Genomic DNA, 25748 nt, shown 5'->3' with positions numbered 1-25748 from the left:
GTAAGCTTGAATGGAAGTCTTTTCGCATGCTTAAGACTTGGAAAAATTTCCATTTGTTTTTGGCAGTTGTGATTTACCATTCATGGAATATGATAGGTAGAGATCGCTAAATACCAAGTATATATGGAACCAAACGTTTATCATATAAACTAATCTCCTGTCAGGTTCTAAGAATATGGAATTTTAAAATAAATTTTCATATTGTTCTAGTGATTATTATTGCATACTAGATATTAGGTGTGTCTTTCAGCCACTCATTTCTATAAATCTGAAAATAACATCAGTCTCAAGTGGCTTTTAAATGTGAATATTTCCATGGTTTCTGTCTCTGCTGGAGCTGGACTGTTGTTATGGCAGGCAAAAAGAATGCTCACGTTGATGAGACCACTGCGCTCACTGAGGGAAGAGCATATCATCTTGCAGAGCAGAACTGTATAAGAGAAGGTTGTCATAGAGCAACAGTGATGGATATTCTTAAAATGCTATCACTGCGATGTTCATTTTGCTGTGGATTCACATAGCTACACACAGTGTGACATTTTAGACTCTGTCAGGTTACCCCCTGTGGAAGTCAGGTTAATTAATGTGGTGGCATGACCATTTGAACACCTTAAATTCCACACACATGCTTCCTGTCCTGTTTTCAGTATTTCCTATTTTTATTATTCCTTGTTTCCAACTCCTATTATATATATAGGATTATTTCTTAGGTATTCTGACTGAGGTACAGTATGTTGTGCAACACCTCAAATATGGAGACTCACTATTATACAACACTTTCATTTATTTTAAATAACTGTATCTTTTTGGAGACAAGAGACATCTTATTTTGTTCTGTTCAAATAATTTGTGAAATAAATTAATATTCTTTCTGATACTGAAGCGAGAACATTGAATGTATTATGTTACATGGCTCTTGGGTTTTAGGAACGCTTGATGGAGTTATAACCAAACTTTTAAAACTAATGGTATTAAATGATACAGGGTTTATTATGCTATTTAACTGATAGATGCTCACATTCAGTTTGTCATGATTTTATAATTAAGGTTGCTCAGGCATGCTTGCGAGACACATATCTAGCTTAGTTATTCAACTACCCGTAATGTTCAGAGAGACCAAGCACCTCACAATCATGTATTTATCATAGGCATCCAGTCAAGGTCTGGGACATTCACCAATTAAAGGAAACTTACTCAAGCCAAGCTGTATTCAAGCCATTTAATATGAACATTGTGACCACTTCTTTATAGAGAGAAGAAACTGAGAAGCTTCTAGTAGCCATGAAGAGCATGAATCTTTTGTTGCTCAGTCTCTTGAAATGGCATGTGTAGTTATGACACTGATCTTGCATGTGTAGACCAAGTGGTAAGACCCTGTGTATCACAAAAATATCGTTCTGGCAATAGAACTGAACGTCAGCCTTCTAGCTCTTCAAAACCTACTTACTTCTCTGTCTCATTTTTTTTTCTTGCATTGTTATCCTGTAGTACTGTGGTAACTACTATTTCTGAAGAAAATCCGGTAGCAATCCCAGTTGCATATAGGACAGAATATTAAACTAAGCTGTAGTGCATAGGGTAAAGAGTCAGTACACTAGATTCTTTTCCTGATTCTCCTTTAGAATTTATGAAGTTTTCAGATTCTATAGCATAGTCACTATATGTAAAGAAAGGCAATGTTGTTTACTTGTTTACCTTGTTAAAGAACTTCCTAGTCCCATCCCTCTCATCACTGTGAGATGTACAGCATTGGTGAGAAAAATCTTATGAAAAGAGTGGAAACATTTTCATCAAAGTGATTTAACTTAGAGATTAGTGCAGTTTTGTGAGCAATTTTATATGGTTGGCCTAAGAAGATGGCAGATTGTTAGCTTCTATGGGCAAGTTATATAGCGAGAATTCTTGGATGCCTCAGTGCACAAGTGGCCTGAGGCTGGTGCTTGGTGTGAACATCTACCAGCTACTCGTGCCTGCAGTCAGGGAAAGCACAGAACAACAGAAGCATCCAAGTCTGTGTACAGTGCACAGATACAAATACAGTGGGCTCACAGAAGTAACTCTAACTGATTTATGCAAGCAACTGAACTGTTTTGGTGAAAACTCACCCAGATGGGGTTCAGGAACTAGTTGCAAAAGTGGGTGGAGCCCATTTTGGATTGAAATCTTTGGTTCTGATGAATTTGAGAGGACAAGTCATGAAAAAAAAAATCATCATTTGTCACTTGCAGGGGATGTTCAAGGCGTGTGTTTCATTAGTTTAATATTTGCTAAAAAGATAAACTGGATTGTCCTAAAATGATTTTTGTAAATCGGCACACAAATGAGGACAGAAATTACTGCTTGCTGAGGATTTTGATTGGCAGGTTTTCAGAAGACACATACATTCCATTTTTTATGGAAGTATGATTTGGAAATGGACTGAACAGGCAATATCATAAGCATCTGGCTTTTGAAAGTCAGGTATAGAATTTTACGTAGAGTACTCTCTATGAATCAAAAGGTCATCAGGAGCAGCAGTACTACAGTAAAAGATCTATGTTAATGATTGTTTCCTTTTGTATGGCAATGATTGCTTGTTTTTTAATCAAATTCCCGGAATATATACTCTTTTATTTTCATCACAGTTTAACATGTATCTTAGTTTTGAGGTAAATGACTTGTTACCTTCTTTTTCAGTAACCATTAAACTGAGCACCTATACCATCTAATAATTAAGAGTAGCATGTTGTCCATTTTAATAAATGACTATTAGTAAATACCTGTCAAGTATCAAATGTTTTACTCATGGAAAGGAAGTTGTATACTTGTCCATCAGGTAAATACTAGTAGTATTTTTTTTTCTGTCTTTAAGTGCAATGAGAGGCAGAATTCACCAGTGACTTCCCCGGGATCTTCCCCTCTTGCACAAAGAAGAAAACCACTTCCAGACCCCTTGCAAATCCCACATCTTAGTCTTCCACCTGTACCTCCTCGGCTGGATCTTATTCAGAAGGGAGTAGCACGGTCACCGTGTGCCAGCCCAACTGGATCACCAAAGGTAGGTCTTACCGAAGCATTATTTCTTTATATACGAATATTGAGAAATTGTATTTGGTTGGTTTTAAGGTGGACTTGCTATTTTGTTTTGGAAGGTAGACTATTATGAAACTTTCCATGTGTATTTTTCAGGAGTTTGCTCTGTGCAAAAGAACTTCAATTCCTTGTAGCTTGGAAAAACTTTAGATTAGATCCACACTGATTACATCTCTTATCTCCCTCAGTTGACTTTGGCGAGTGCCTGTCCCTTTGCATAATACCTTAGTCAGATGTTTACAGCTGCCTGTGTTGGTCAAATGTGACCTCTGTTTGTCTGATGATTACATTGCACTTGGTTATGTTCAGAATTTTAAAGACATTGCTGTGATGGATAAATTCTGTAATAAACCCCAATTCATGAAAATAAATACAAGTTAAAGTTTTCTGAAAGTCATCATCTCATTTAAATTATATGTTGTGCTCTGATGATGATTTATGCTCCATTTCCACACTACCCTTACAAGAAAAATATGTGCAGATACCCTGCTTTCAAAACCTTAATTGGCATATGTAAGTTTCAAGAGAAAAAAAATAATGGCTCTCTAGCTAATAAATTAATAATGTCTCTATAGCTAATAAATTGTATGCTGTTTTTTGTGAAACTAATGATACTAAAGAATTAATGATTTTTTTTAGTGGATAAGCATGAATGAGGAAAAACCGCTATGTTTGTTGCTCTCTGTTATTGATCATTTTGTTGTGATTGCTGTAGAGAGAAGGGGAATTAGATTTAAATTTTGATTTTTAGGTGATGAATTCAAATTCAAGTTCAAAACATGACTTGAAACTTGTTTACTCATAATAATCTAGCATGAAGTACCCTATTTATTTTGTCACGTTTTTAACTGCCAGCTTGAAAATCAACCTCTTTTTAAGATTCTAGTGGTTTATAGTTTACAGGAAAAAATAGAGATGCGAATAGTTTCTTTAGGCTTCTTTCTTTACTTTTCATACAAGGCAATTTATAACACATTGAGAATACATGCTGAACATTTGGCACATCGATTAAAAATGAATTTTACAATAGTGTATTTTCACAATGCTAATGTCTTATAAAAAAAACCCAGAACATCAGAAATACCATTAATATTGCTTTAATTTTTTGGTGATGTTATTTTGAAAATGGTGTGGTTTTCCTTGAAACTTTTCCTGGAAAAAAAAAAATGCAGGTGCAAGGGAAATAAAATGGGGGCAACAGGAATAATTTCATACTTGAAAAAAATCATATTTAAATAAAAGAAGACAGTTTAGTCCTGCTGAGATTACTGCTTCAGTCAAAAAAACCTCTTCTCTTTTTCTGAAATGGAAAACTATAACTATAAGCTATAACAAAAGTTTAGACCCAGCCATTATGTTCCTTCTTTGACTGTGAAAATAACTATATTTCTTAACTAACAGCTGAATTAAACACTTTTATTTAATATATTGTCCTATTTATATGAACAGACCTGCAGGTAGAATAACTTTCTTTTCAATTTAAGTAACATGTTGAGGGGCTGCTTGAAGAATAATGATGGGCTAACCCACGAAGTGAGAGCAGATACTATTCTTACTTTAAAAACTTTTGTGGCCTTTGTCTCTTCAAGCGGTAACAATATACAAGCTTACAATAGTCCATGAAAATTAACAGCTTCCAAGGGAAATAATCTTCTCTGTGTTTCTTACAGTAGCTGGTGGTATAAGGAAAACATTTCATAAAGACCTGGCACAAATGCTTTTTTGTAAAATGCTGTTAGTAATATGCTCCTAATGAAAATATTTTAGGTTTGTTGGATTTGTGCTCTTAGAAGCTATAGAACTACCTAAATACATTTTTTGGGTGTGGTGTTTTTTTTTTTTTGTTAACTTGGTTTTCAGCTTTTTCCAAACATTCCTCAGAATTTGTTTCAGCAGCTAAATGAGTGATTGAGAAGATCAAAGCAAAGGATTCTGGAAAAAAAATTACGGGTCAGATAGATTTGCTGCAGTTGATGTTGTTTTCTCCCATCCACATCCTTCCTTGGGTTACTCAGGCAACGGCAGAAATGGGGGGATGCTGAAGAGAAACCAGGTTGTCTGCAGAATGCAAAGACAAGATTAACATTTAACCTGCTGGCAAGTGTGATGCCTTGAAAATATGTCAGTTAGACATGGTAAAGCCAGACTTGATAATGAGAGATGTATGCATGCTAATATGTAACTTCTTTTTTTTCCTGACTTACTGTGTTGTTTAGTCTTCTCCTTGTATGGTGAGGAAACAAGACAAACCTTTGCCAGCACCTCCACCTCCCTTGCGTGATCCTCCACCGCCCCCACCAGAGAGACCCCCTCCAATTCCACCAGACAACAGGATAAGCAGACACCTGCATCATCCAGAAAGTGTGCCTTCCCGAGACCAGCCGATGCCCCTTGAAGGCTGGTGTCCCAGAGACGTGTTTGGGACAAATCAGTTGGTAGGATGTCGAATAGGGAGTGATGCTTCTCCCAAGCCAGGACTGACTGCAGTTTCAAACATAAATGGAAGGCACAACCGCGTAAGTTCTGATCCAGGATTTATGAGGAAACATAGACGTCACGAGCTGCCTGTGGAAGGTGCCAAGGTATGGAATGAGCTCAATGTGTTGAATCACAATTTGATACCCTACTTGCAGCGTTTTCTTATGTAGTGCTTATATGGGTCAGTGTTGATCTAGTGTTTCCAAATCTTTCCTGTTGCTGCTTAATAATAAGCAGGTGATAAATTAATGGTTTGCTAAATGCTGTAATTTGTAAAGCAACAGTGCATGAGGGTCGAAGTTACAATTTTAGCATGAAACCATCATAAAATGGCTTGGAGAGAAAATTCTGGATTTGCTATATTCTTTTAGCAAACTATCCGTACAGTTGGTGCATGACAATAATACAGCACTATGTGCTCTAATATAGTTATATAGCATGTCAGGTCCACTTTGGAAGTGTCTTATGTCAAAACTGTTTATGCATTTGCTGATGGAATAATAGGTGTTCTGGTTACCTATCTCATAGATGAGGTGAGGACTTAGTAACCTCTTCAGTCTGTAATTTATGCAATATGTACAGATGATGTATATGACTATAGTTAAATTGTCAGATATATTGTGTGCATTAACATAAAAACTAAATATGCTAAAGGTCACTTGTCTTGTTCGTCAGTAAAACATTCTTTTCAAAAGAGCATTAAATTAGTCATGATGTTCAGTAAACTCTAATGGAAAAGATCTAACCTGCCTTGACCCTAGGAAGAGGAAACAAATACATCCAAAGCCAAGCTAAATGTAGAATCATTTATAGTATCTTTAGCACTGGCTATAATAGCAGCATCTTTGAAGTAAAGTGCTCAGTGGCACAACCACAGTATTGCATTGTTTGATTTGGTATTATCAGTACTTTAAACCTTATTCAGGATAGTGAGCATTGCAACTCCTCTTTTTCATTTATATCTGTACCTGATTTTTTTCCCCTTCTGTACTTAAATCAGAACTCCAGCTGATGGAATTTTGCATTGTTCTAATTTGTCCATAGCAGCTTTTGACTTCTCTTGGACCAATGTCCAGTGTCATGTCCAATAATCCATTTTTAGTGCTGAGGGTGTTCAGAGTTGTCACTTGCAGCCTTTCCATTCATTGTCCAGCTTGGTTTGGTTAGGGGGCATCTGCTTGTCACCCACAGGAAGAACATGTTTGCCTGTCCTTGGCTGCAGCGAATAGAATATATGTCTATGACTGTGATGTTTCTTCTATCAGAAAAACTGAATGATTGTTTCTGTGTGTTAATTGATGATATCTGGGGGGAGCGGGGTACACCGTAGGAAAGAGTAGTTCTGGCATTAGACAGCTTCAGACAACTTGCAAGACTGTACAATTGGGGAGGCTTAGGTTTGAAAACAGATCAAGTGGTGGCCACCTAAGAAAATATTCTTAGTTCTGCTCTAATCAGTTTTATCAAAGCAGCTCAGTAATTTATTCATAGAACAGGTTATTAACTCAAAACTGCTCTGCTTTTCTTTGCTTGAAGACTGTATAGCTTGTGCTAAGAAGGGTGGATTTCTGGTTAAGTCACTGTAGTTAGAAATCATCACTTTTTTGTCTCCATTTGCTCTTCCCAAGGTCACAAGCTATTCAACCTTTCTATCTCAATTTTTTTTTTTTTTTAAATATATATTGTGATTACTTTGAAAGTACGTTACTGAAATTCGTTAAGTATTGGTAGAGAACATTGACATATATGATGAAAGATACTTAAGTCCATGATACTATATATAATTAGAATGTCCTTTTTATTGTAATAGAGGCAAACCACCAAAATTTTACTTAGAAGTATGCTGCTGTTTAAAACGCTACAGCTTTTCATCTGATTTTACATGATACTGAGTTTATATCTTCAGTTGTACCTTCAGATAGTATTCCAGTTGTGGTCTGGTGCTGTCTTGAAGGTGTTGGAATGAGTGCTTTTCATATCAGAATAACCACTCAGTGCAGAAATGCCATTGTAGTCTGGAGGATACATATTTATTTCTTTAGCCAAATGCTGTTTGAACTGTCATTTTCAGGTTATAGATTCAAGCCATTCAGTTAAATGGAGCAACTTAGAACTCTGAATTGTTGTTTCAGGCTGTATGCACATTCACAAGGGAAACATATAATTTTTATCCCTGATTCATGTATCAGTTGTAATACAATATTTTTGCTGTTGATAAAAGCCAAGAGTCTGGAAGACAGTCCTGCAGGTAGGGGGTGGATTCTGGCAGGCACTGAATCACAGAGTTTTAAAAAGCATTAACATGTTTAGCATGCTGTACCTGTTGTTTCTCCACTGTACTTTATCTCTCTCTCTTTGATCCGTTTGCAATCTCGAAATCTTAGTTTTCCCCCAAGCAGTCCAGCTGTAACTGAGTAGTCACTTGAGTATCTGAGATGTGGAACTTCCTCCTTTGGTGAAGTTTTAGGCTATTGTGTCCTGCAGCCCCCAAATGGGGTGAGCTGAAGCAGATAGGAAAATACTCACTTCCGATAGCAGCTCTGTAGTTTGAACTCCTAGAAAAGCCTTTACCCATAGTCCTCTCAAGGTCTGGGTTGTTGTTGTTTTGTTTTGTTTTTTTAATACCTAGTTGATGAACGTCTGTAATAATAAACAGCAGGAGAGACACATTGTAACACTTGTGCAATTTTTAGGTCTTTTCAAATGGTCATCTGATAAATGAAGAATATGATGTCCCTCCACGGCTTTCACCCCCTCTTCCAGCTGCGTCCATCAGCCCTAGTATAAAGTAAGTTAACTTTATCTGTAAAAGAAATGTGTTAATTAATGTTAGATAACAGCACTGATTCTCTGGTGCTAAAAGAAACATAGGAGAAAGAAAGACAGAGAGAAGAAAAAGAAGGAAAGAAAGAAAGAAGGAAAGAAAATGAACTGAACTTAGTTATGCATTTTCTGTGAACTTTAATGTGGGTTTACAAAGGAAACATCAGTTGTGTAGATTAAGTGGGAGCAGTTCTAGTGTTAATTGAGCATATTACATTTTTATAGGAAGAGAGAATAAATTGTGGAAGATCTTGTTCCCAGGCGTTTTGCAGTGGGAGCAGAGACTCTGGTTTTGCTTCTGCTACTACAGCAGTGTGATCAGAGCTGTTTATTGCAGGAGATGAAGAGATTGGAAGGAAAGTGCTAAGGGTAAAAAGCATGATTTGTGTGTGTTCTGTGCCTAATCTAGTCATACTTTCTAGGCTTTATATACGTTGAATTTTGTCCAGGGTTCACATCAGTATCTTTTATTTGTTGTGGCTGAAAAACAAACAAACAAAACCATTTTATATCCACTTTAAATGGAGTCAACATCCCTGAGTTCCAGAATATGGTTTGGGAAATTTTGTCATTTCAAGTTGCAGACTACTCTTAGTCTTCCAGTAACGTGACTGTTTATTTGGTACCAAGATGAATCACTCTTATTAACCAAGGATTTTCTGCAGAGCAAGAGATGCTTAAGATAGAAAGTTTGGAAGTGCTATGAACTAGTCAATTTTTTTGTGTTTTTGTAAGGAAATCAGAGCCTATCAGAATATTTGATGTTATCCTACAGCTTCTGTACAATATACTCCCTGTGATTTTTGCTGTTAAATAAAATAATTGGACAGTCAGTACATATTAATAGCAAGGATTTACCCATTAGTGTGTAATTTTGCTGTATCTTCACCACACATTCCATTGTTACTCAGTTAACAATAACATAAAAGACAAATTTCAACATGATGTTAATATGCTGGTTTTTCTCTTTCTGAGCACTAGAGTAAAGGTGCAGTGGATCATTGGCTTTTTTATTCAGCAACGTGTGTTCCAGTGGAACAATTGCCAGATTGAAGTTCTCTATGTTTACTTTCAGTTCAGAAGCAAATTTTGGAACATTATCCAGACCTTTCTGTAATTGAATGTTGTGATATAACCTGATTGAGGCAAAGTATCACAGGAGTACCATTTGGATACTTGATGCAGTCAGTCCCCTTATAGATGGTTTTCCTGGACTGACTACTTCTTCCAGGATACAATGAAAACCATGGGATGTTCCACACAGAGTCAGTCAGAAAGAGAAAGCAATAATTCTGATAGACAAACTAAATAATTTCTTATTCCGAAGTAAATTGAATTCTGAAGAGAGGAAGATTTTTATTTTTATTTTTCATAGTGTTGAAAAAACAACACATTCTGCTTCATGAAAATCTGATTTTTTTACTTGGACTTTTGCAAATGTAGCCTAGAATCAAGGTACAATGTATATATAAACCATACAGTGTTGATTGGAAAGCCCACAGGATATTGTAGCAATCTGGGCAGCCACAAAATCCCTGTCAAACCAGTCCAAAGCAAGAATGTGTGACTGTAGCTTGGTCAAAAGAAAAGTCCTTATTAACTGAAGTTGTCTGAGTAGAAAACTGATGTATTCCAGCCAAAACAGTGTCTTTGTTTGCTAAAACTGAACTCCATAGACTTTTCAGGAGAAAGTGAACTGTCAGTTCTGGTTTGATTTTGTACTCAAAACTTTTAAAAAATATTCAGCACATTTTAAATTTTGATTTTTAAAATGCCGGAAGTATCAATATATAACCTATGGGTAAGAAGTTCAAGTTATCTAAATAACAACTACTAAAACGTCATGAGGAATGGCTGTTAAAATTAAAAATTGATCATTGTATGTTGCTTCTTGAAACATTAATATGTCTATTTTAAATTTATTACAAATTAAGGTTTGGGTTTTTGGTTGGTTTTGGTTTCTTTTTGTGCGTGGTGTTTTTGCCACTAGAAAATACCCCAATAATCTAGAATATTGTGTGGCAATATATAGGTGGAGAAGCTGGGTGGGGGGAGGGAAAAATCTTCAAAAATAGCAAGTTTAATAAGTTTAGTATTTCCACCAACCGCAACAATTACTTTCAAAAAGGTAACTTAAATAATATTTAGCGTGATTTAATTTTAAATGTTGGAGAGAAAATTTTTACAGTGTATTTTTCCTTCTGTCAAATTGACTGCACTAAGACCTCATAAATCTGTTGAACTGTGCTTGATCCAAAATACCTCTGCTTTCCACAACTGTGCTAGTGCAGTCGATCTGGTGCAAGTTTCTCATTATTTCTTGCTCTCCATTCTCTGCGGAGTTGTGGCTTGAGAGTTAGTTTGTTTCATACTGTTCCAACGCATTTTATTTTTTCTATTTATTATCGTAAGACCGTAATTTCAGAGGTTTGACTGAAGGGTACATTGACCGTGTATGAAATCTCTAAGTAATGAGGAGGCAAGATGACCCCTAGTTGAAACTTCACCATTCTAAAATATCGCTACTTAACATGTTTGATCAACTTTTGCTGAATATGAGATTACAAATATGACTTTCTTTACTAAATTACATTAATAGAGAAGCACTATTATCTCTTCTTGGGAAACAGTGCTGATTTATTTTCGTTTTACTAAATTGGTTATTATTAACCATACTTTAATAATGAAATTTTAGACTCTTGATAACCAAGCATCTGATTTTGATTTTCTACTCAGCCACTATGTTGCTGACCTTGCATGCGAACAGTTATTCTCTTTATGGGCTGCTCTAATTATGTCAGATAATTTGTAGCAATTTTGATCAAATTGGTATTTTATGCTTGAAAAATAAAACTTTGTCAGAGACACAGAACCATTCTTCACCAAAACGTAGACATTTTCAAGTTAAATAGTGTTTGTTTTATTCCCGTGAGTAGGTCCCATTTTGCTACATCGGTAGAAAATTAGCCTCTTTGTCTTGAAAGTTGTGCCACAGTGGTATTTTCTGTGAGAGAATGTCTGGTTTTGAGTAGGTAATGAGGCATCCAATTCCAAGTACCTTGATTCTATAAACATGTTAGGACTGTCTAGTTGCTTTGGGGTAGTTAAGAGCAAAGTAGCACAAAAGGTATTTCTCCTCTTGCTATCCCTCCTGTCTTGCTAACAAACTCAGAAGGTGAAAATCATAGTTCCATTAAAGGCAACTGTGGCTTGGAAATTCCAACTCCCTTGAAATCAGCCTTTGGTGTGATGCTTCTCCAGCAACGTCAGAAGGAGCACTGCTGACCTGCAGGTTCCAGATATCTGAGAGATGGGGCTCTGGAGGATGCAAGGTGTCCTCAGCTCATAGCATGACAGGCCGGTGAGACTGAAGGCATCAGCTGTCCTGTGGTAACTCTCGTTGCATTTCAGGCTCACCCTGTGACAAATAGAAAATTGTGTCCTCCTCCATGAATGAAGGTGAACTGCTTTATATGCAGTTTGATTATAAGGGTAGAGCACACTCAAGGGCAGTTTCCATGAGCAGCTGACAAGTGTTGACTTGATTGTGTGGTCCATATAACTTACTGGTTATTTTGGTGAAACAGTTTGCTTGAGGCTTTACAAAATCAAAGCTTTCGTCTGCACTAGGAAGTAGTACTCTGCATAGGACAGAAGAGTTGATAGTAAGGACCTGGTGTCTATACTGTACCACAGTATCACAGTATGTTTGGGATTGGAAGGGACCTCAGAATATCATCTAGTCCAATCCCCCTGCCAGAGCAGGAACGCCTAGGTGAGGTCACACAGGAACATGTCCAGGCGGGTTTTGAATGTCTCCAGGGAAGGAGACTCCACAACGCAACGCCCCTGGGCAGCCTGTTCCAGTGCTCCATCACCCTCACTGAGAAGTTTCTTCTCAAATTTAAGTGGAACCTCTTGTGTTCCAGCTTGATCCCATTAACCCTTGTCCTAGCATTGTTTGCCACCGAGAAGACACGTGTTGTGTGGCAGCAGTTCACCTTGCTGTAGACTTCTCCCATGAATTTGAACAGTCTGTAGCAATCAGAACATAATAAGGGAGCACTTGGTGTGTATCATATATTTTCGTTTAATCTGAAAAGTATTCAAGTTGTGCATTCCTCAGTGCAAATCAAAGCATGGTAAGTGGGGAGATGAAAGGGATTAATTTCAAAAGCACAGTCCTGATCCAGACTGAAATACCTGGACTGCAAGTTCATGGTGTCCAAGTTCTGTAAATCACTTTACCAGTAAATGCTGGAAGGAGGAGCTTTCCCTGAAATACTTCTAAATAAGTGTGAAATGTTGGTTTCCCCGGGGTTCCTTCTACAACTAAGCTGGACGTTAAGTGGCTCGACAGAAACGTATTCTCACATCTTTTGCTGTTTTGCCTTTTGCCCTTGGAGCTCAGTAGGGTAAGCAAGATTGACGTCTAACCTTCTGTTCAACAAGCCAGAAAATATATTGTTTACCAGAATGTACTTCTGACTTTCAATTTTAAAATATTTATGCTTAAGGAGTAGGAAGGGTAACTAGAGAATATGTAATACAGTGTACAGGTCCATTTTGTGTTCTTCTGTACACAAATCTTCTAAAGATGTAAGAGTAATGAAGTTTTTTTGAAGTATAATTATAGAAAATTTCACCAGCTTGATAAACAGATGCCTAAGTGTTTCATGTCTTCAATCATGACAATGTTCATCTGTTTATTTACAAAAAACTGTAAAATATTTGTTTATCATCTTAGGTGGTTTTGTGTGGAGCAATAGTTAGAATAATAGAGATTTAATAAAACAATTTGATCTTGAGGAAATATCAATAATCATGAAGCAAAGGGGATAGGCATCTAGCAGAATAATGCAAAAGAGGTTTCAGGTTAAAATATCATTACAGCTGGGGTAAACTGGAAAAGGAACATGATTTTTTAAAAAATACAAGTTCTGAAATATGAATAGAATTTATAACATAAGGATATTACCATTTTAGGACCCTAATGGAGAGTATATTAGCTATATGATAGTATTTCTAACTCTTCTACTGCTTTACAAATTGAAAGCACCTTTGACATATTAATCACATAATACAGACAAGCTGGCAAATATTTTCCATACTTTAAAGGCAGGAAAAGAGAGACTTCAATAGTGTGAGGGACCTGTCTAAGACTACATAGTATTCAGAAGCAGGAGACTTGAAATGTATGTCTTTAATAATAGCTCCAAACCACCAACATTTTCTCAGCAGTGCAATAATGTTGAGAAATTGATTTTGGCATGTATATACACACTGGTATCCTGTGAATAAAGGTGTAACTCTGTTATCATGGAAGTTAGCTTCTTGTGTCTACTGAATAAGTAAGAAAAAAAGCAGGGACATGAACTAGCTGAAGAGGGATAACTTCTCTTTTGTTTTCCTTGAGTATTTTTAAGTTATTTAGTTTATAAATTGTCAGGAAATAAATCCTCCAGCTTTCCTGTCTGAGAACTGTTTTTATTAGGAAGCTGATAAGACTATCTGTTATAGTACTTAGTTCAGGTGATGGTCAGGCTCTCAGTTTTACTCTGTAGATTTCCTTAAAAAAATTAACTCAGTATTCCAAGAATCAAAATCTGTTCTATAACAAGTTTCAGATAGGGTCTTCAGAGAAGGATTTGGGTTGGTTGGTTTGTTTTGTGAGTTCCTTACTTATTTTAATGTATTGGTGTAATTGTATAAGAGACTAGATGATGTTGTTTACTAGACCTGTAACCTAGCTAGTTATGTCTCATGAAGGCCAAAAGATATCTTGAACTTGTTAATATCTTAACATAATTACTTTCCCCAGACTGGTCACTAAAATGAAATTTTTGCCCATCATTTTGCAATACTAATGTAACAGACAACCAGATAGTAGGATTCAGTTTTTTGTTTTTAAAGAAATAACATATCTGGCACTATTCTCCATGATGGAATTGTTACTTGTAAATGGAGATTGTAAAGTCTGCCTCTTTGCTGGGCTTCATCTGCTTTCAGGAAGTGATAAGATCACTGTCTAGGAGAACTATTAAGGATAATTATTGTTTAGAGTAAAAATAATGTAAAATACAGGCAAATTCTGGGGGTTTGATAATGTTATGGCTGGAACAAGACTTCACTGAAAGGGCAAATGTCCACTGCCATACTAAGCCCTGCTAAATACTATTTGCTGTGAGTTAACTTCTGTTTAGTTCTTTTGGTAAGTGCAAAGAGGTTAAGCCTTGTAAGTGCCTATTGAGTACTCTAATTCTGCAATTCTCTGCTATGTTGTGCTTGCTTAAAGTAGCTGTTTAACTCTTAGAAGGTCAGCTGCCCTTTTCTCTATGCATTCTTAGTGACAAGAAACACAGTAACCTCACAAGTTTCAGTTTGACATGATAGATTTTTTTACCTTATGTGTAGCAGATATCTATAAGGATGTTTAGGTTAAATAAGAGTGTTTTCTGTGTTATACTGAGATGAATTGTGTAACAGTTAAAGTAAAACTGATCTTTTTCTCATCTCCTTAGATGCCCTGTTCCTTCAGCAAATTCTTTGTCTGATAAACCAAGGGATCATACAGATAATGATGATGACTACAAAGTTCCTTCTTCACATCCTGTAATACTGAGCTCACAACCACCTCATGGTCATAATATAAAACCTCTTGCTCGGTAAGGTCACTTAGCAGCCTTGAAAGCAACTTATTTGCAAAAAATATGTTTTTTCCAAAATGTAACTTGATTCAACATATATCCTGATGGTCAAGCTTCCTGGCCTTCTAAAATGTCTTATCTTTTTGAACTTGGCTTACTTATGCCTCTGTTTTGTTTGACCACCACCACAGTCATAAACCTGTAAAGTTCACTATATTATATCTCTGTTGTGTCAGAACTGGATATTTTTTGCTTTTGAATACCATTTCTGCAGTTGTTCTTTTTTTCCCTTAGGTTGAGGTTTTCAGAACCGACCAGGAGATTCAGCCCCCACAGCTCTTGCAAATTTAATTTTTAGGAGAGTTGTGTGACAGAAATTCCCAAAGTCAGCTTTGAAAATCTTAAACTTTCACAATTTATATAATTAATTTTAAGAAGCAATGAAGTACTGAAAAATATGTGACTTGGTAGCTGTATGTGCATTTACTCTCTTTTTGTCCCCTGTGTACTGTGTCTTTTTGGCTTTCTGAGCATCTTTCACAGCATATTTTCCTTGTGCTCCTCAGGAAGAGAAACTTTTTTTACATTTAGAGGGAATATATCTCTTTTACTTTAAGTGTGTTCTGTGTGTTCACAGTTCTGAATTAGTAATGGATTATGGCAAGGAGTTTTTGGAGCCAAGGGACATGGCGACTGAAGGCTGTGTCATTCTTGGTGAACTTCTTGGTCTTTGACTCATAAAAAGATCTGAATGTCTGGAATTAAGAGAATAAGTCTTGGGAAAAATAAGGGCCAATTCTCTACTGGTCTTGTAGGTCAAAAGTATGATACTAAAATCAAGTATTGATGTACAAAGTTCAGACTCTTCTGCTATTAAAAAAATACAGTGACACTGACATTTTTTTCTCTCTTTGTCTGAATGTGATGTCAAGGACCCACCATCAATAAAACCTGACATGTCCCTCATCCCAAAATTAGCCAATTACAATTTTTAGACTTCTTTAATCAGACATTTAGAACAGGTGGAAAAAAGGTCATAGCTTGATCACTCTTTGCATGCAGGTTAAAAATTCTGTCTTCATTAGCAGTGCTGATCCAAACTTCACTGCATAGATGTGAATATGACACAGTTGTCTGAGCTTTATTGTCTTGAACACTTAAATTCCTATCTACCCTATGAGACTTAAAAAAAAAAAAAAAATCAGTGATGGATAAAACTCTCAATGTTGGCCAATGAAAAAAAAAAAATTGGAAGAAAAAAAAATGTTAAGGTCCTAATCCTTTTTCCCTGTGTCATTTTTTACCTGAGCATGTTGTGCTTCTGCATGGGAATGTCTTTCTTTACTATGCAGATAGACTGAGTTGCTTGCATGACTGGAGTTGCACAGGATGCCACCACACTACACAATTCCAGCTTAAATATAAAAATCCCAACCCATGATGCACCATTATTACTAAATACTGGCAAATCTGCCTAGGTTAGCAAGCAGTGTGGTGCAACAGGAGTTGATCTGTTGAGGGGACTAGTTGACTCCAGATCCACACTGTATTTTTGGGGAAGTTTTGGATCCAGACTAGTCCTAACGTGGTCCCGTGGCTGGAGTACACTTTGCGCATTGCAGCACATTCCTGCAGGGCATTTTCTGAGTTAATGTCATCCAGAAGCAATTGGGTCTGCATTCTCAGAGACCTCTTTGCAATGTAAACTGAAGTGCTGTGAGTAGGGATGACTTGTGGAGATTTGTTTCAATTCATACTCCTGACCTGAGCTAAAACACTAATAGCTAGATGCACCCGGAAAGATTATTGAGAAAATAACCAGCTGGAAACTAGAAACTTCTCATTGTCCAGTATCCTTCTTTTGCAGAAAAAAAAAGACTTGAGTGCTTTCAATTGGCTGGTACAGCATTTTGCTAGGCCATTAGAATAATTAATATAGACAGCAGATGGAATGCTGATCTCAAAGGTTTTTTTCAATTTTTTTTTCTAATTTTTAATTGATTTTTTAGCTAGCATACTTGGTCTTGCACTTGAGGTGGGAGTTCTGGCATTAATCCAGGACTTGCTGCAGAGAAAATACCTCAGTTTGTCATTCAGGTTGCTCTATGATCAAAACCACCAGCTGTTATTATATATTCTAGTAAGAATTTTAACTTGAAACAAACCTTTCTCCTAAGCATTTAAAAAAAAATGCAGAAAATATATAATGTTCCATATGCTTAAAACGTCATCTTTTATCTAATGTCACTGCTTAAATGTGAAAACTCAGATAAAGCTTTCAAGAAGAATCATTATTCGGGTTGATACTATATAATATTAATGTTATTTTAATCTTGTGGGGAGAGGAGTGTCAATAATAGCTTAACTTTTCAGGGTTGTTTAGCAAAACTGTTAACTTTATTTAAATAAATTTTTAGCACCTTTCAGCTTTGTCCTCCAGTGTCACCTTCTCAGTATCCCTTTTCTAAGTGTTCCTTTCTCAGTTCTTGGATATTATTTAGTTTTCAGTAAAGAGCCTACAAAATTTCTTCTGCATGTTTTGTAATTTAGGAACTATGTAATCCTTCCATTCTACCCCCAAATTTGTATTGCCTCTAAGACTTTTCGCTCTTTTACCAGTAGATATGGCAATGCTAAAAATATTACAAGAATAATACCAAATAAGATTTGTAGTCTTATCTTATGGCAGATGAGTTAATTGTCTGGTTTGCTACAGCCCCTGGCATGGGGCAACTTCAGCAATAAGAAATGGAGTAAAGAATTTCAGCATTACTAATGAGGCTATTATTAGAAGAATGATACACTATCTTTTCCTAATAAATCTTTTTCCAAAAGGAAATGGACAGATGCTTCCTTGTTAGTATTCATTTACTGCCTTTTTTTTCTGGTGTTTACTGTTGGCGTAAACAGGTATTTCAGCATGATTTGTAAACTGATAGCTTAACTGGGCTCATTATGACCTGAAGATTTCTGAAGCAATGCCATGTTAAGTAGAAAGTATTCTTATTTATTTAGTGTATGTGATGAGGAGTCAAAGGAAGTGTTGCATTGGGAGATTGAACCAATCTAATTTCAAAGACAGACACAACACTTCCTCTACCCTTTCTCTGGGGAAATTAATTCAGAACAAAATAGCTCTTCCTGTTAGTTTTTTTTGTTTTGTTTCAGTTTTAACTCTTGTAATTATTCTTGCATTGATTTCATTACTCCTAGTTATAACTCTTGGGACCACAGACACAATTTCACTTCCTTTTCCTGTTTATGTATTTTAAATTATTCCAGACCTTTATTCATCCCTCTTTACCATATGGCCAAAGCTGATAGGTTTATTAATGTTTGTACTATTGGTAAAAACCCCAGATCTGAAACTTAAGCTGTGTGTAGCTCTAGCAGATTTGCTAGTATTTAGTAATAATGGTGCATTGTGGATTGGGATTTTCCTTTTAAGCTGGAATTGTTTAGCATGGTGGCCTTTTTCCAAAGAAACTCTCTGGTTCTTTGTGAATTTGCAGAGTCCACAGTTCCAATGATGGGAGTAATTTCCCAGCTCTTTCACGTTTATTTAAAAAAATATTTAATATTATGAAAAGGCTTTTATCCTATGTTTTTCCCTGCAGTATTTGAACAGAGTCATTTTACAAAAATGATCTCTGATATTTTTCTGACAAGATTATAGGCAACTTTGTACTGTTTGGTTTAGATTATTTTCATATTTCATTTGATACTGTTTAATTTTGAGGGTGTAATATAGTTCCATTTTAAAAATTAGTAAACTGTGGTAGAAGTATCAATGAAACACAGCTTTTCAATACAGAAATGTGTAAGTGCCTGCAAAACTGGATTGGCTGGTTCAGTGTTGGGGTGTGTGTTGTTTTTTGGGGTTTTGTGGGTTCTGTTTGTTTGTTTTGTGGGATTTTTGTTTTTGTTTTTTGTTGTTGTTTTGGTTGTGTTTTTTTGTTGTTTTTTTGGTTGTGTTTTGGTTTGTGTTTTTGTTGGAGTTTTTTGATGTTTGGCTAAGAGTTTTAATTAAAATTTGTTATTGATAGCTCTGTGTTGTGGTGTTCTGTTTGGGGTTTTTTTTTGTTGTTGTTTGTTTTTCTTTAATGACTTTTCTGTGTACTTCAGTGTGGATAATTATAAAAATCTCCATTTGCCTTTACCTTATTTCTGCTAGAGAAAATTCAACAACTGGGAAGGCAAAACAGGATTGAGTCTGTGACTTAGCTGTGTGAATAAACTAATGACCTGAGCTCTGAAGCATTAAACTATGTTTAATGCTATTTCTTCCTCTATCTTGTATTGCAGCCTTGAGTAAGTTATTTAAGCCATGTCAGTATCCCACCGAGAAAGCAGTATAATCCTTCAAAGGGGTTTTATTGACTGTTAACCAATATCTGCTCTCAGTATAAAAAAAACCTGTAAAGTTTAAAATTGGTGCAGCTTATCGTCTTTGATTCGTTTCCATATAATGGAGTGCCAGCTCAAGTACTTGGTCATACTGGAAATTAATACTTGGATAACTGGTTGATTGATTCCTGTTTCACGTCTGCCTTCAGGGTGTGTGAGAATGGTCAATGTGCTGGAGTAATGAATGGAACTTCTACTTCTGAGATGAAGAAATCAAAACATCCAGAGTTAGGTATGGTTTTATTTTTCACTGTTTAGCAAGAAAATTTATTCTGTGTTGTTCTAGGGGTACAGCAAGAAAACATTCACTTCTTGTGGTTGTGTCATTCAGGAGATGTCTGTGATGCACCTACTGCTCCGGTACCTTTGCCACCTGCACGACCTCCTACCAGAGACAACCCAAAACACAGCTCTTTGCTCAACAGGACACCCTCCGATTATGATCTTCTGGTGCCCCCTTTAGGTTGCAGACTTTTTGCTGATTATATTTAATGATTAACGTCGCCTAGATAAACCAAATGCCATGTTTGTTGAAAACCAACAAATGTTATGTGAAGAGTACGGAACAAGCTATGGGCTAAATATTACAGCGCTAAGTCAATATTTTGTAAATTATCTGTAAGCCCTTATGCAAGACAGACAAAAGGAATACTGAATCTGTCTTTGAGCTGTAAAGAAAACCAAAACCATTTCACCTAAAATAAATTATCATTTTTTGTCCCTTAATCTGAAGCTAGATCATTTACAATGTAATGCAAGAGCGGAGGGTTTTTCCTATTGTAGCTTAAATAATTCCATTTATTTTATCAAATGCAAAGAAGAATGCCAAAGAGGTGGTATTTAAGTCAAAGAAAACTATAGTAATGTTTAATTCTGGTTTGGTTTTGTGTTGTTTGTGGTGGTTTTTTTGGGGAGGGGGCGGGGTTGGTTGTTTGTTTTCCCCTCACTATCAAGGGCTGCCTACAATCACCAAAACTATCTTTCCCAACCCTGATTTCTGTTCTCTTACACAAAAGTCAGTGAGCTCTGCATATATACTGGAGCTGTGCTTGACCACCACCCACACCTTCATTGACAAACTCAGCTGCATGATTGTTAGACTGTAGTGTATGCGTCATCATCCTATTTTCTGGTTCTGTAAAACCTTCTGAACATTGGCCGTGTTCTGCACTGTACTCTCTCTGGTCCTCAAAGTGTTCCTCAGCAGTGGGAGTACACAGAATTGAAGGCAGAACAGCACAATAAAAATCAAACTGCTTGGTAACCCTGGTTCTGTGTGCACGACCTTTGTGTAAGGACTACATTCTTTCACCAAGCCTTAGAAAATTCAGTTTATATGTGGGATCAGAACTTTAGAACAGTAGATAAAGATAATACTATAAATGTAGCAGATTCAATGTAGTCAGCGCTGGTGTTTGAATATAAGTGTATTTGCTTTGCCACTGAAACATATAGCTATAATTGTACAATTACGTTCAGTGAAGCTTTCATTATGATAGTCTTTGCAGTTGAGCCACTAGAAGAAATCTCTTCCCCCATCCCAGAAAATAAACTGAGTACTGTGAAAGGTCATTCAGAGCATGTTTTAGAAGAGGACTGTGCATAGTAGAAGTCAAGTTTACAAGTTTGTTACTGGAGTCACTGAACACCTAGATGAACCCTAGGAATACAAGCCTCAGCACCACAGAAGAATAAATTTTAAGCTTTGCTCTTTATTTTACAGTTCTTAATGAATTTTTGCTCATCTAATAATTCTTTTCTACAATGCAGGTGAAGATGCGTTTGATAGCTCACCCCCTTCACTGCCACCACCACCGCCACCTGCTCGGCACAGCATGATCGAGCACACAAAACCTGCTGGCTCAGGAAGCCGACCTTCCTCAGGACATGAAATGTTCCTTCATTCTGGTAAGAATACAAAGGAAAGAATGTATTTTATTTTTTCCTTTGCTTCAGAAGCTTATCTGCTCTGTGGTAAAGTTGTCATCAGGCTTCAGAAGTCATTTTGTTTATACGTCATTATACAAAGTATTAAAAAACAGAGCTGAAAAAACAGAGGTGAAAATGAACAACTCAGCCTATTAGAAGACTTAACTTTTCATTATCATAAAATAATGAAATAAGGTCAATATTTCTATACCAGGCTAGGTATTTTGGAAAATTGTACTTTTCTGGTAGGAGTTGTTAATTGTGAAGTGTCAAGTTTTCTGTTGTAATCTGTGGCACTAGTCTGTATCCTTTTGTCAACTCCATTGTTTTCTATGGTAAACCGTAATTCATGGGGTTTATTTTCAAGTTGAAACTTGGGGAAAATCTAGAAAATAAGCAAAAATAACATCCTGCTTAGTTAGAACTGTTGTAAAATTTTGTTGCAAAACTGAACTGTGAACACAGTTGCAAGCACCTTTGATCTCTCCCTGTGAATCACTGTGACTCTTTGTCAGTCCTGGATTTTACTTGTAAAAGGTGTAAAAACTGTGTTCACAATTTGCGGATTTTGTCCTTGAGTTGAAAAGTGTTTGATTGTCAGTTTAATTAATTTGAATACATTTGCTGATGGTGATACAGATTGCAACAGATTTTTGTGGGTTATAGTGCATACCTGTGAAGGGACTTTTTCTTCTGTGGAAGCTTCTAAAGGATGTTGGTGTTAGAAGTTTACCTGTCCTATGAATATTTTCAGTGATTTATCTACCTTGTGGTGTGGTTAGATGTCTTCTTCCTCCTATCTGTTTTTCTTAGAATCTGTATGGAGAAGGATAAATTGAAATATTTTGGCAATAGTATCACATGAAGGCCAGAATGCAGACGAAAAGTAGTCCTGTGCAACTCCCTAAGAGCCTGACAGGTTGTTGGATGTTTGGCTGACCTTCATGGATCATAATAACTGTGGGATGAAAGTGAACTACTTTAGGTTGAACTGGAATCTTTTTATTGTATATTTTTTGCCACCAGTCAAGGCCTGACATTGAGTAATTCACTAAAACTCTGTGTATTTTATAAGTCAAATTCAGCTCGGTGTGTTACTTTCTCATCTAAGCTGCTGATGGCATCCAGCTAAAAAGGCTTAGCCCGTTACAAAATCTAAGGTTGATCTTCATAAATGCAGGGCTCGGAATTAATTTATCTTTCACACTTTGAAATAAAAACAATGCAATCTTGTCCAGCCTGACTGGGTGGCTCTGTTGTATCATCTGATGCAGAAATACATACTGCACCATTCAGTTCTAGTGGGAATGGAGAGGAAAAATAGAAGCCCTCACACATAGATGCACACAAACTCTGTCGATCTGTCTGCAGTTCCCAAGAACATGCAGAGTTTTAAATTATTGTTATTGCCAAATAATCTAAGAAACATCATTGATAGTGTTAAAAAGCATTTAATAGCTTTTAATTAAAAATCTGGAAAATGTATCTATGGCTGCGTGTTTTTCTTCATATTTGAGTAGTGAATACAATCTTATAGCAGCAGTTTTTATTAATCTTGGACGTGTATACATCTACACATGGCTGTGTAGATCAGTCTTTTTTTATTCATATGGTGTTTCTAAAACCACATTACTCACTTTGCATCTTGTCAAATAAACCGCTGTAGATGATTTATGATGAGTTTTTGATGATTGGTTTCCTTACAAGTTTTGGGGGTGATTTCTCAGCTATCCATCAGAGCCTGTCAGATTAGAGTAATAATCTCATCATCAACAGCAGCAAAAAGTTGCACTCGCAAACACTCTTATGTGTTCAGAGCAGAAGCCGAATCCAGGATGATGTTAACACTTGCTCAGCTGCATCCTCAATAGCCAAGAAAAAAAAAAAAAAGGAACGCAATATACCAGGACTGTGCATTTCTCTGATTTTTAAAATTCTGTTCCTGTAATCAGCAGAGAGAACTGAAAAGCCTAGTCACATCAGCCTTTACCAGTTTCTTTAAGATTTACCAGTAGCTGGGACTGTATGGATAGGAAATCCCCTCTGCAGTCTTTGTGAACTGCAAAGCATAGAAGTGTTACCAAGCTCTAACCAAACTGAATAGCTGGGATATTTCTAATTGTGCTGCTTCAGGCTTTGCAACCTCTTCCATGCTTGACCAGCCACAATCCTAGGAGTGACAGAGTTGACTGTTGAAAGGTACCTCAGCAATGTGAACAGAAGAGCCATAGTCATCAAATCATTTTGGTTGGAAGAGACCCTCAGATCATCGAGTCCAACCATAACCTAACCTAACTCTGGCACTAAACCATGTCCCTGAGAACCTCATCTATGTGTCTTTTAGACACCTCTCGGGTTGGTGACTCCACCACTTCCCTGGGCAGCCTGTTCCAGTGCCTGACAACCCTTTCCGTGAAGCTGAAGCATTTTTTCCTAATATCCAATCTGGACTTTCCCTGGCGCAACTTGAGGCTGTTTCTTCTTCTCCTATCACTTACTACTTGGGAGAAGAGACCAGCACTCCCCATGCTACAACCTCCTTTCAGGTAGTTGTAGACAGCGATAAGGTCTCCCCTCAGCCTCCTTTTCTCCAGGCTGAACAAGCCCCAGTTCCCTCAGCTGCTCCTCATCAGACTTGTGCTCCAGGCCCCTCACCAGCTCCTCTGAACTCTCTCCATTACCTCAGTCAGGTACCTCAGTAGTACTTTAGTCAGGGCAGGACAGACCACCTTTGAGCTGTGCTCTTGTTGTTTTTCACCTCAAAACATAAGTGCATGTCTACTGTGCAAGTGTTGAATTTGGATGTGCGTGTGCGTATGCACATGCTATGAGGTGTCACCTCTGCTTGGATTCATGGCTCGTCTGTCTGGAAGGGAAGCTATTTTCATCCTAGGTTCTATGCATCAGACCTCCCCCGAATAACAATTCTAATTATTGTAAGAGACCCTTTTTGTTCTCTTATTACAGATCCCCATTTTGACCCAATAACTGGTCATGTTCCTTTACCACCTGCTCGTAGAGTAACTGGAGAAAATGTCAAAACAAATAGGACGTCTCAAGACTATGATCAACTTCCTCCCTCTTCAGGTAAGGTAGAAAACTGTCCTTGTAAAAAAATTGCAACGTTATGAAGCATATAACTTTCATCCATGAAGTCCAACTAGGTTTCTGTCATTCTGGGAAAAAAATGGCAATGGTAATATTGCGTTACAAAAATACTAAATCATCAAAGTTTAACAGAGATTAAAGTTCTGCAATGAAGTAGAAGTGACTACCTGTTGTCTGTAGGTGTAGATATTATGACATCTATTTCACGAGCTGCCAAACTGAATGTTAATGTGACTTCTAGTGTTCCTTATTTTTTGAGAGATTTAAAGCTTGAAAGCTCAAAAGAGATCAGAATTCTTGCAGGGACCACATGCATCTCACTTCTATCTTTGTTTCATAGGTCCTAAAATAACCCCAAGTAGCTTCACTCTGTAAAGTATTACCATTATTTTCTGATTTTTTTTTTTGCTAATAAGTTTGTCTGAAATTCTAAGAAAATTTTAAAATGTTTTTTAATAAAACAATGAGAACCAAACACAATTAAAATTCAGTCTTCCATTTGCAACAGAATCAGTCCAGTAGAAGCAATTCCTCTGCCATGAAATTTTGCTTATGGTTTTCAGGCAACACAAACAGTATTTAAATGAAAGCTACTCAAATTAATTAAAATAATTATAAAATAAAGTATTACTTATATTTCAAAGTACTTTCACCAGTTTGTAGACTAATGATGCTTTGAACCATTATTAGTTTCTCTAAACAAGATTGAACTGTGCATGGAAACTGTTTTGTAATGCATTAAGAAATTAAGGAACTTATTTCACTAGTCTTCCTGTTGTAATGATCATCAGTGTTTAATCGCAACAATCACAAGTGGAAAAATTATACGCTTTTTTAATCGTATCTCTTCTCCTTAGGAAAATGTAGTTTATCTGTGCTGTGGTATAGGAATGAAATAATATATTTTTCCACCTTAAAGTACAGGGGAAATTAAGTAAGCCAGCATTTTTAATGAGTAGCATGTTTGAGAGTTAGCGTGATGCCTTTGGTAAATAGTAGCACTTTTGGGAGGATACCTCTACTAACATAAGCATTTCTCTTTTTTTTTCCCATTGCTAGGAAAAAAAATGTTTTCTAATGCACATTTTATGTGTGACACTATAAGGGATATCTATTTGTCTTACAGTGTTATCCTGATTTATTTAGGACTTTAAAATTATTTTATAATAAGTTATTACAATGATATAAATACTTTTTATAGCTATGGAATTTTTCTGCGAGTCTTGCATTATGTGCTAGAACAGTTTTTAATTTTCCTAAGTTACTGCAAGGTGTTTCCTACTT

General features: G+C 36.5%; 1 protein-coding gene across 4 annotated transcripts in view; it reads left to right on the top strand.

Annotated features, from left to right (window-relative positions):
* CBLB (Cbl proto-oncogene B) overlaps window positions 1-25748 on the top strand; it is a 142896-nt gene that overhangs the window by 110221 nt on the left and 6927 nt on the right. For 3 of the 4 annotated variants that reach the window (XM_082063204.1, XM_082063205.1, XM_082063207.1), the window contains 8 exons: window positions 2852-3037; window positions 5289-5654; window positions 8244-8338; window positions 14895-15038; window positions 19577-19659; window positions 19759-19890; window positions 21198-21335; window positions 24324-24443. In XM_082063204.1, coding sequence (XP_081919330.1) covers window positions 2852-3037; window positions 5289-5654; window positions 8244-8338; window positions 14895-15038; window positions 19577-19659; window positions 19759-19890; window positions 21198-21335; window positions 24324-24443 — 1264 coding nt within the window. The remainder of the gene's footprint in view (window positions 1-2851; window positions 3038-5288; window positions 5655-8243; window positions 8339-14894; window positions 15039-19576; window positions 19660-19758; window positions 19891-21197; window positions 21336-24323; window positions 24444-25748) is intronic. The other variant, XM_082063206.1, reaches the window with a different exon arrangement.

Source organism: Streptopelia decaocto (genome assembly GCF_964273445.1).
Source record: "Streptopelia decaocto genome assembly, chromosome: 1".
Classification (NCBI taxonomy): domain Eukaryota; kingdom Metazoa; phylum Chordata; class Aves; order Columbiformes; family Columbidae; genus Streptopelia; species Streptopelia decaocto.
This window is presented reverse-complemented; position numbering and strand designations above follow the sequence as displayed.